The sequence below is a fragment of the Trachemys scripta genome, chromosome 4 (genome assembly GCF_013100865.1).
Source record: "Trachemys scripta elegans isolate TJP31775 chromosome 4, CAS_Tse_1.0, whole genome shotgun sequence".
In the NCBI taxonomy this organism is placed as follows: Eukaryota; Metazoa; Chordata; order Testudines; family Emydidae; genus Trachemys; species Trachemys scripta.
Genome location: NC_048301.1, coordinates 67,144,058 through 67,155,254, shown reverse-complemented (window position 1 = coordinate 67,155,254; position 11,197 = coordinate 67,144,058). Strand labels below are relative to the sequence as shown.

The 11,197-nt window shown below is 47.8% G+C and overlaps 1 protein-coding gene across 1 annotated transcript; it reads right to left on the bottom strand.

The window, feature by feature from the left end:
- Nucleotides 1–6,489: 6,489 nt before the first annotated feature.
- CCDC177 (coiled-coil domain containing 177) lies at nucleotides 6,490–10,919 on the bottom strand. The gene is made up of 2 exons (XM_034770109.1): nucleotides 10,464–10,919; nucleotides 6,490–9,616 (listed from the first exon to the last, which is right to left on the bottom strand). The coding sequence occupies exon 2, from the start codon at nucleotides 9,595–9,597 to the stop codon at nucleotides 7,645–7,647; it is 1,953 nt and encodes a 650-aa protein (XP_034626000.1). The 5' UTR covers nucleotides 9,598–9,616; nucleotides 10,464–10,919; the 3' UTR covers nucleotides 6,490–7,644.
- Nucleotides 10,920–11,197: the final 278 nt, after the last annotated feature.

Genomic DNA, 11,197 nt, shown 5'->3' with positions numbered 1-11,197 from the left:
GCAGATCAAAGCAAGTTCAATATAACGCAGTTTCACCTATAACACGGTAAGATTTTTTGGTTCCCGAGGACAGCGTTATATCGGGGTAGAGGTGTATTTTAAATAGGGCTGGGTGAACTGCTCTGGGTAAACTATGAACTGCATATGCACACGCACTCTCATATACCCCTTTTAGACCTGATTCGCCGCCCACTTACATCAGTTTGACATTGGTATCCCTTTGGCCCTGAACCTTAATCTAAACTCAAACCAAACCCTGAACCTTTTTGGAAGGGGAAACCAGTCCTGTTACCTTTTTATCTGGTATTCATTTCTCTTTCTGACGTGCTACCTTCACACTCGCAGGTTCTGACCAGGTCCAGAAGGACTGGAGTAGCTCTATGGCTATTTTCTTGACACTTCCACTCTGACCAAAAGCAGGATGTGCTGGAAATGTCAAGAGCAAGCCTGTTCGGTATGATTTGCAGCCCAGTTTTCCAGATTCCAGAGGTTGGGCTAACCAGCCAGCCCTTTGGGTATTACCTGAACTAGCCTTGCTGAGATTCCCCCATCAGTGATTGTATGGCACACTAAGCCACATCCTGCTTCCACTGAAATCAGTGGGAGTTTGGCCAGTTATTTCAGTGGGAGCAGGTTTAGACTCTATGTTCTTCCTTGATCTGGTTGTGTAAAACATTTGAAAAATGGGTTGCAATAGATAAGCAGTAACTTTATTTCCTAAGTGTTTTGGGGACTATCCACTACCAAGGATCTTCCCTTTTCTTGCCTCCCCGCTGTGTTTTCCCTTGGTCGCCCCTCCCCTTCAAAACCGCATGCCAGGGTAATCTGCTTTCATCAAGGGAGGTGCACGGTTGCTGCAGGCCTCAAGAATTGCAGAATCATTCTAATTTTTTCATGATGACTCAACATGTGGCGTGTGCTACTTGTAAGGGGTTCGAGCGTCCTGCAGCGACTTTCATAGCCTATAAATGCAGCAGGCCGTGAGGCTGCATTGCAACACAATGACATTTGCATGAAAGGTAATGATGTTGCACTAAAACATCATCAGGTTGTACTGTAATATGCCCATGCAATGTAAATATCACGGGGCAATTTTCAAAGGAACCACACGGGGGCTGGACACCTATCTGCCCTTTGTGCTTATGAAAATCTTCCCCCACAAAACTGTGACAGCCAGGGCTGGCTCCAGGCACCAGCCAACCAAGTATGTGCTTGGGGCGGCTCCTGGTAAGGGGCGGCCAATATTGGGATAGCAGGGGGCGGCGGGGGGGGGAGGGGTGTTCCGGCGGTGCAGTGCTCGGCGGGGGGTGTTCGGCGGTGCGGCGCTCCGCGGGGAGGGGTTCGGCAGTGTGGCGCTTGCTGGGGGGTGTTCGGTGCCGCTTCGCGCGGGGAGGGGTTCCGGCAGCGCGGTGCTCGGTGGGGGATGTTCGGCAGCGCAGCGCTCAGGGATGTTCGCCGAGCGCCGCGCTGACGAACACCCCCGCCGAGCGCCGCGCTGACGAACATCCCTGAGCGCTGCGCTGCCGAACATCCCCCACCGAGCACCGCGCTGCCGGAACCCCNCAGCGCGGCGCTCGGCGGGGGGTGTTCGGCAGCGCGGCACTCGGAAGGGGGTGTTCGGTAGCGCGGCGCTTGGCGGGGGGTGTTCAGCAGCGTGGCACTCGACGGGGGGGGTTTCGGCGGCGCAGCGTTCGGCGGGGGGGGTTGGCAGCGCAGCACTTGGCGGGGGGTGTTTCGGCGGCGCAGGACTGCGCTGGGGGCGGGTACGGCGGGGTGGCGCTTTTTTTTTGCTGCTTGGTGTGGCAAAAAAGTTAGAGCCGGTCCTGGTGACAGCTGAATTTCTTTCCCGTACACTAGCTCCCAAAGGCCCTGATTCAGCAAGTCACTTAAACATATGCTTAAAGTTACATACTTTGTTGAGTTGGGGCCAAAGCTCGCAACAGTTTGCAGTCCCCTTCAGAGCTCATCTAGATGTCTCCTAGGTGGGGGAGCTCTGCCAGCCATGTGACATGCTGCTAGTGCCCCACCAGGGGAGCACTGCCTGATGCCTCCACAGCATTTCCAGCCTGCACAAACTCCTGAAACCGGTGACTGAAGACGTGCAGGAGAGTCTGCCATACTATAGAGAAGAGAACTAGCCACAAGGCTGCAAAGCTGTATTCTGTATGAAAACTGGCATGGTTATTGGCTCTATAGCTCATCACTCCCAGGTAGTTACAGCTCTCCTCACCGCAAAGATGGATATTTTATGGCAGTGGTTCTCAAACTTTTGTACTGGTGACCCATTTCATATAGCAAGCCTCTGAGTGCGACCCCCCCTTATAAATTAAAAACACATTTTTATATATTTAACACCATTATAAAATGCTGGAGGAAAAGCGAGGTTTGGGCTGGAGGCTGACAGCTCGCAATCTCCCATGTAATCACCTCATGACCCCCTGAGGGGTCCCAACCCCCAGTTTGAGAACCCCTGTTTTATTGTTTTACTTTGTTGTTTCCCCCTTCTCTCCTGCTTTTTTTTTAAGGCTATTAAACACAGTATCACAAAATAATGTTATAACACTTACTTTCTGACAACCAACACAAGCAAGAAAATTCACAGACAAGTGGAAACTACCAAAATCAAATCTCCTGGTTAAGGGTGCAATCACTGACAGCAGGGGTCAGGGAGGATGGTCTTTCCCTATGTTCAGCACTGCACAATCAGCTAGCGTTAGGGGGAGAGGAAATGTTATTTCTCTTAAGCAGTAAGTAGTGACTCTAGTAGAGGCAGCAGCCTGAACTTGATGGGCCAATGGTCTGATCCAGGATAGCAAATCTATGTCTCCTAAATTTCCCAATCCAGTCTAGGCCTTGTAACACATAAAGGGAAAATTTCTCCTCTTGGATCTACCATATTCTGCCTTCATTGTGTGGCTGGAATGTCCAACTTAGGTCAATAGGAATTTTACCATGTAATGAGCGCAGATATGCACTGTGGACAACAGAGCCACACCAGAGATTCAAGAAGAGAATTCTGGCCATCGTGTATCTTTTTCATATCCATGCAGTAAAAAAGCACACAAGCATGAGAACCTTCATATTATTAAAAGGTCTTTTTCTATCATGTTGTTAGGTATACAGTGATGTGGGTGTATCTCTTCTTCCAGCAATACTGGCTTGAGCATGTTGTCTTAATCAGGCAACAGTCCCGTTTATGTCAGTGGGGAGAGTTTCTCCAGATAGCATTTGTATCTAAAGTCCAGAACACTCTGTGTATATTCACAGTCTGCAAATTCTAGCCAGATCAAGAATGATCACTAATAATCAGTCCAGCGGTGATCAACTGGACGTTAGAGAGGGGTCCAAGTCTCAGAGTTTGATTCTGGATTTGAACTTAGGGGTATTTGGGTCTGGGTTTTGGTTTGACACAGTAGAGAAAGGGGTCAGTTGTGAAATTTGGCTCTGGCTTGAGATGCGGCTCTGGATCTGAGTTTTCCTAATGTTTGGAAATTCAGAGGTGAGATTTGGTTCCAGCATATCTGTAAGGAAGATAACCACCCAGTACTTCTGGCCACAGAGACCCCCTGACAATGGTAATTGTTTTTTATTTTTTTTAAGTTCAGATATTTAAATTGTGCAGGGATCATTAGAATATGCAAGAAAACATGTCTAATGGCAAAATCTTAGGATTATAATAAAAGAATAGCTCATGATATGGTTGCGTTTTATAGTCCTAGTGAAGGACCAGCAAAGGTCATCCTCCTTTTTTTGGCTTGGCCATTAGGGGCACAAAAACCATTTTCCACCGTGGGCGGCAGAAGGGCTAGGGCCACTTCTGACTTTGAACATCTCAATACTGAAGATACAATTGGTTTCATTTTACCTGTATTTGGAGACCTAATTCTGCTCCCACTGAACTCAACAAGAAGCAGGAGCAGGCTCTAGGAGCCTCTCTCAGGCCTCTGCCCAGCTTGCTGACATGCCCTTCGATGCCACAAGTTTGAGCACTTCTGAATTTAAGCTACTTGGGGCCTTGATTAAAGCCCATTGAAATCAATGGAAAGACTCCCACTGACTCCAATGGGCTTTGGATCAGGGCCACTACATTTAGAAAGTATATACATTCAGAGCAGAATGACACCTTTATGGACTGATTACACTTTCAGCTACTACAGACGCTCCCCAACTTACGCAAGCGTTCCGTTGCGGAACGCCTTGCGGAACTCGAATTTTGCGTAAGTCGGAAAAGTATACCCAACAATTATGCAAAAAACCCACCCCTCCTATTTCTAGCTTACGGAACTTTTTCCGTAAGTACGGATTTGCATAAGTCGGGTATGTGTAACCTGGGGGGCGTTTTGTATTATGTATTGATTTTACTGTCACATTCAGCATTGCTTACTTCCCCCATTATATCTGCTAAAATGATCAGCAACAGACTTTAAAAGTGACCCCCAGTGAGCTGAATGGGGTACCTACCTCTCTGTCATTGTTTCAGGCCTTCTGTAGTCCCAGAAAAAAACAACACTGCATTCGATAACCTTCCAAATGTGATGTGAGTCTTTCTCCTCAGCCGAAAGGGCTAGAAACAAGGATGAAATCCTGGCCCCATTGAAATCAATGGGCATTTTGTCATTGACTTCAACAGGGCCAGGATTTCACCATGACTCTTTTTTGTAATGAAAGCTTAGATTGTGCCCAATTTGTATATGTCACTATGTCCATATCAGCACATCATGTGGGCTACATCTGTCTCATATGTTTGAAACCCCTGCTTTAGACCTTTGCAGCTACTAGGGCATGGTGGTGAACTTAAGTACAAAAAATAGGGTTCCTTGCTTGGCTTTACACTCTCGCACAGGAGAAATTTGCCCTATTTTAATGTTCAAATTGACAAATGTACCAAGCAATGGGGGGAGGGGAGAGAATCCTTTCTGGGCATAGCAATCCAGCAGTGTCCTCCCTACGTTTCTGAATATTCTTGCCATTTGGTATAAACTGGTGTTTTCCAAAGGCAAAAGTAATTCCTGGCAAGTATATTTTACTTTCTTATTAACTAAAACAAAGACATTAAATAAATACATATAATTATAAATAAACATTAGTAATACTTTGCACTTCTTTAGCACCTTTCATCTAAACATCTCAAAGTGATTTACAAAGTTTGCGGGTTATCCCCATTTTACAGATGGATAAACTAAGGAATAGCAAGGCTATGAGCCTGATTCTGCTTCCTTTTAAATCAGTGCCATTCATTTCCATGGGAGCGGGATCTGGCTCTAAGGATACATCTACACAGCAGAAAAACAACAAAAAACAAAACCAAAAAACCCACATAAGTGAGTCTCAGAGCCCAGGCCAACTGACTTGGAGTCATGCTGCAGGGCTACAAATAGCAGTGTAGATTTGGGGCTTGGGCTCTAAAACCCAATGGGGGTGGGAGGGACTTGGACCCTGGGCTTCAGTGCAAACCTGAATGTCTACACTTGTATTTTTAGCCCCGCACCACGAGCCCTGCAAGCCCAAGTCAGCTGATCCAGGCCAGCCTCGGGGTTTTTACTGAAATGTAGATGTACCATAAGCAACTTGCCCAGTGTTACACAGCAAGTCAGTGGCAGAGCTGGGAATAAAATCCACGTCTCCTGACTCCTAATCCCCTTCTGTTTATACTAGACAATACTGTCTTTCTTCCCAGTGATCCAGAGGGAGGAAATACCATAAGACTCGGTACAAACCACCCACCCTCTTCACTTCCAACACTGTTTTTTATACTATTTCCATGGTTCGTACCCTGGTAACATTGGTCTAACATTATCATTGCCATTGCCATTAACATAACATCCTCTTTAAAAACTTTTCAGATCTGCTGCCATCTCAAGAAAAACTTTGAAGAGCATTCTATTTAGAAATGAATCTGTGAAATGTAACACATATTTTGTCTTTCTGTTCCCCTGTATTTTGTATTATTAGAGCCATTTGTATGAACACAGGAGCTTTGCCATTCCTGCTGCTTCTCTCCCATCTGAAGTGATCATGTTCTGTTTGTGACATCATCACCATTTCCACAGCAACCTGATATGATGTCACAGACAGTCGAGTATACCTCCATTTATGAACAAACTACTGGTGCACCACGAACTTGTAAGAAACATGGCAAAGCTTTCTGTATTCGAGCAGCTATGTTTTCATAACAATAACTAAGGAGAAAATAAATGCAGAAAATCTGAGCAGAATGATCTCTCTATATAGAATGTTTTCCATGAGGTGTGAGAAGGCTTTTCACAGTCCCAGTTCCTTAACAGCAGGACTCATTCCACTGTACATGATATCTAGTTAGAGTTGTGAAAATGCCACATTCCTCTGCTGAGTGAATCCACAACAAAACATAATTTATCCCCGAATGTGCATTTTTTTGTTTTACTTGTCATAAAGAACAGAACGTAATCATTAGCACCAATGGACAACTAAATGTTGTAATGTTTAGTAAGTCATGATTAGAGCTGGGTGAACTATTCACTGCAAATAATTTACTTGACAAATTTAATCCCCTTTTCTTTTGACAAATGATTGTAAACAGGCAGGTTTTCAGAAGTTTGTTCATTTTCTGACCTTATTCAATGAATGGTTTGTGCAAACATATTTCAATCTATGGATTGCTCATGAACCTTTCACCATAACTATCATATCAAGTAATAGTTATTCATAATTTGCTATTAAAGCTGTGTGATTGGTCACCTAAGTCACATGGTATTATTTCTGCTCCCTGATTGGATAACTCCATAACACATATAGAGCTTTCAAGAAGGCCACACAATCACTTCCTGTCAAATGCCCCAGGAATGCATATTTGCAATAGTATTTGTGATAATTTCCCTTTCTGCAAACATTCTTGCAAAACAAAAATTCCTTTGTGCGATCATCTGCGGAAAGTGAATACCATCATCAAAGGGAACTCTGGGGGTTTATTTGAGTAAATGTTGATTTGCGGCATCTGCCCAGCTATGGTTATGATATCATCTTGCATGGTGTTAAAAAAATCTTGTAATAGGAACCTCTTTCCACATTTTACATCAGTAGTGGATAAAGTGCAAACCATGGGCCAAATGCACCCCAGGGAGTTCTATAATGGGGCCATCCTCATCTTTAGTATGTAAGCATGACACAACGAGAAGACAATTCCCAGCCTCTTGATCCAAGCTGAAAGTCACTCAAATTGAAATGAAGTGTTACATGATGAGATGTACTCTCTACTGTCTGCCCTTGTCATAATAAAGATGAGGGTGACTGCAATTTGCTCCATTTTAGGCAAATTTGAGGTGGGCCACAGGTTTCTGGGAAGTTGCCTTTGCAACCCAGAGTTGAGTAAATTTGTGTGCTTCTGCTTTAATCCTTGAACATATCTTTGTGTAGAGTGTGGATGGGGTAACTTCTCTTCTGGAAGGGATAACAAAGGTCAGTCTCGTAAAATAACCCCCAAAACAAAAGCATTTTTAAAAAGGTATGTGAAATAGCTGCCACGGGGTTTGTGCTGAACCCTACTCCCCAAAAAATAATAAATCAGGGTTAAAAACTGAAATTTTCTAATATGAAAGAGCTTTCTAATGTGTTCTGATGGGCACCAGATGATGTATTCCCCACTTATCCACAGAAAGAAAAGACCTTTCATTTTTTATCCAGGCTGGCGTGCAATTCTGCCTCAGAGACCATCTTGTCAAAGGTGCGCATGTTTGTTTCCTCACGCACCTTTTCCCGGACGTGGAAGGATGCCCGGGCGACCGACCTTGCATTTTCCAGGACAGTCTTCTTCTCCTTGAAGATCTGCTCACTCCTCTCCAGCTTCCTCTCAATGGACAGGAGGATCTCCCTGCGTCGGAAGTCCTCGTACTGCTCCACCTTCTGCTTGTTTACCTTCTGCATCTTCTCCTTCTCCAGGCGGCTGAGGACCACCTTGCGCGCTTTCTGTTGGACCACCTCCTCAGCCACCTGGGCAGCATGGTGGAGTTTCCTCTCTGTCGCTTTGGCCAGGGCCTCCAAGTGTTCCTTCTGCTCTCTCTCCTTCTTCTCGGCTGCCAGCTTGGCTCTCTGGATTTGCATCTCCTCCCGCTTAGCTTTCTCCCTTAGCTCTTGGTTCCTCTTCTCAATTAGGTGCTCATAGTTCTCCTGGGCCTTGTGCAGGTTAACCTCCAGGGAGGCCTTTAGCATCTCTTTCTCCTCTGCCTCTTGCCTGACCAGTTCCTTGAACAGGGCCTCATGCTTCAGCTTCTCAGCTTGGTTGAGCAACTTCTTTTCCTTCTGCAGCTGCAGCTCCTTCTTCAGCTTCTTCTGTGAAGCAGTGGACAGCTTCTCCTGCAAAAGCTGTTCTTCTCGTTCCAGGAATTCTTTCTTGTCTTCTTCCTTTACCTTCAGGTTGTGCTCTTGATGGAGCTTCTTCTGCTTGTCTTCCAGGATGGTCCTCTCTAGCTTATCCCTTTTCATTCTGTCTTGCTTCTCCGCCTGCTCCCTCCACCTCTCTTCGTACATCAGGCACTGCCTCTGCTTCATCATGGTAGCCTCCTTCTGTCCTTGGGTCAGCTTCCCACGGCGCTTCTCAACCTGGGACTCCCACATCTTTTGGCACTGCAGTAGAGCTCTCTGTTTCTCTTTCTCTTCCTGCTCCTTCTGCTGCTCGGCCCGTCGCCGCTGGCTGTCCCACTGGAGGTGGGCGGCATACCTCTGCTCATTCAGGATGTTCTCCTCCTGGTGCTTGGCTATCATCAGGGCAGCTATCTTCCTGTCCCTCTTGGGCACCTCCTTGAGACCTTTCTTCTTCTTCACCTCCTTGACGATCTTCTCCACTTTTTTTGTGGTCTGTGGGGAGTGGCTCAGATCCCCCAGGCTGAAGCTTCTGCCCACCAGAGAGTTCATGGCAGCCACTGCCCTAGTCTGAGGGGTCCCCTTGAGCCACTTGTCCCTAAAGCTTTCTCCGCTGTAGGACGATGATGCCCCTGATTCAGAGGAGGTTTTGGTGGAGAACCCCTCCCTCCGTTTCTGCAGCGAGTCCAGGGAGTGGCTCTTGGTCTTGGGCCCAGTAGGAGCCCCTGCCCCTGGGGCTAGGGCGCAGCTCCCATTGGTGGTGGTTTTGAAGGAGATCCTGGCAGCTGGGGATGAAGGGAGGCTGCTTAGCATGAGGGGAGTGAAAATCCTTCTCTTCTCCTCTCGGATAATCCTTTCTCTTTCCTCCCGGCACTGCTGCAGCTTCCTCTGCCGGTCCATCTCGTAGACCTCGTACAGGCCGGCTGCCACCCGCATGGACCTGCCCGGGGCCTCCTTCACCAGCTCACTCAGGGCCCTGGGCAGCAGCTCCACCGGCTTGACCGCACACCGGGCGCACGCTTCCAGGGAGCGGGGGCTGGTGAGCACGTAGCGGCTGCCCTCGGCCTCCGGACAGTCGAAGTTGAAGAGGTCCAAGTGCAGCAGCGGGGACTGCTCGCGGCGTCTCCCCGGCTCCCCCGCGGGCGTTGGCGGCGGCGGACGCGGGGCCCCTTCGCCAGCTGCTGCCGGGGACGCCCCATCTCCAGCTGCGCCGCCTGGGTCTGTGCATTTCTCCTCGCCCGGCTCCGCCGCCGGATCCACCATGCCTGACCCGTCGGAGACTCTGCAATGAAAAAAAAAAAACAAACCCACCAGGGGGATAAATCATACAATACCCCGGCCAGCCGATTTAATCCACGCGAGGATTAACCGGGCGCTGCTCTCACGCACACAAAACTGATGCAACCCTGAGCAAAGAGGCAAAGCGAAGAGGAAAACAGCCCGCGGTCACTGGAGGCACAGTACAGCCTGTGTGTGTGTGTTAATTTCATGCAGTAACATTTCTGCTGGAAGTTGCAAAGTCATAACTAGAGGCACATGAAAGGACCAGCCGCCCAGGCAGCATTTGGGATGCAGGCTTCTCAGACTGGGCGGGTTTATTTGTGCAGGGGCCAAAGGCACTGGCTTTTAAGTGTCATGTCCCCTCTCAGACATTAACCTTGGGCAGAGGGGCAGTGAGAAGGAGGGTGACAAGCCAAGCTGCAGTTCGATTCTTATTCCTAAAGGAGGGGACGGCTGGCAAAGGCATTGTTGCACACCGGATCAAACAAACAGCGATACCAAGCAAACACCCTTTCGCTTTCTCAATGCAACATTTCCGCTCTCCTTATTCTGTGGCTGGAATGCAGCGCGAGGATACGGACCATGCAGAGCCTCTGCTAACAGACTGCCTGGCAAAAAGCCCCTGCTCTTTCTCCGCCGAGCACAGAAGCATCATCCTGCGACACGGAGAACATCCCTCCCCATGCATGTGAGCTGTGACTCCAGGCTAATGCCCCTGGCTCCCCCCGCCCTAAAACAAACCCCAAACAAACGTGCATCAGCCTACGTCTGCAGACGACATGCTAAGGCTTAAACGTCCTCCCTGGATCATTCAGGATAGAGCGGAATTGTGGATGTCATTCACTTACGGCACTTTGCTTTGGCTCTTTCAGCGGCAGGCGGAACCGTGGGCTTTTGTCCCCTTGCCTCCTCCTCCTCTTCAGTAGATGTAACAAGCTGTTTAGTGCTGGATCAGGTTACTGGTGGTAACAGCGGCAGCTGCCCCTCCATGGCTCCCAGCAAACCCTGCGCAGACACTTCACCTAAACACAGGAGGAGGGGGCAATCTCAGGCATTCTATTAAGGAGACAGATAGTTACACCTCTGACCTCTCTTCTCTGCAGCCTCCAAAATCTTGCAATTTACCTCGGTCTCCTTCCCCAGCTATCCTTGGTAGAGGCTGGGATTTGATGAGAGCAAGGGTTGGCTGAAGAAGGGGAGGGGGGAACAAACCACCCACAACCCCAAACTGCTTCTCTTTTCATGCCGGGGGACAAAAAGAAGGGACAATGAATAAATGATGAGCAGTTCTCCAAGTAGCACTAGGGTCATCCTGTCTGGCAGTTGTAGTATGGGGTGGTTTAGGTGAAGGAGGTGACTAATTTCACGAGCAAATTTATTAGCTTCCCAGGGTTTCCCCTCCCTCTTTTTTTTAACTCTTTAGAATGCTCTGAAATAAAAGGGCCAGGTGCATTCTTACTGGAGAGAGTCATTGTGGTGTAAAGCAACAGCTGCTATCCTGCCAATTCCATAAAGTGTATGTGTGTATGTTTACCTATGAATGTTTTTTTTTAATCATATTACTGTAGTGCATACAGGCCCC

What these genes read in the sequence shown, in the direction of transcription:
- CCDC177 (XM_034770109.1), bottom strand. Translation starts at nt 9,597, where the DNA reads ATGGTGGATCCGGCGGCGGAGCCGGGCGAGGAGAAATGCACAGACCCA.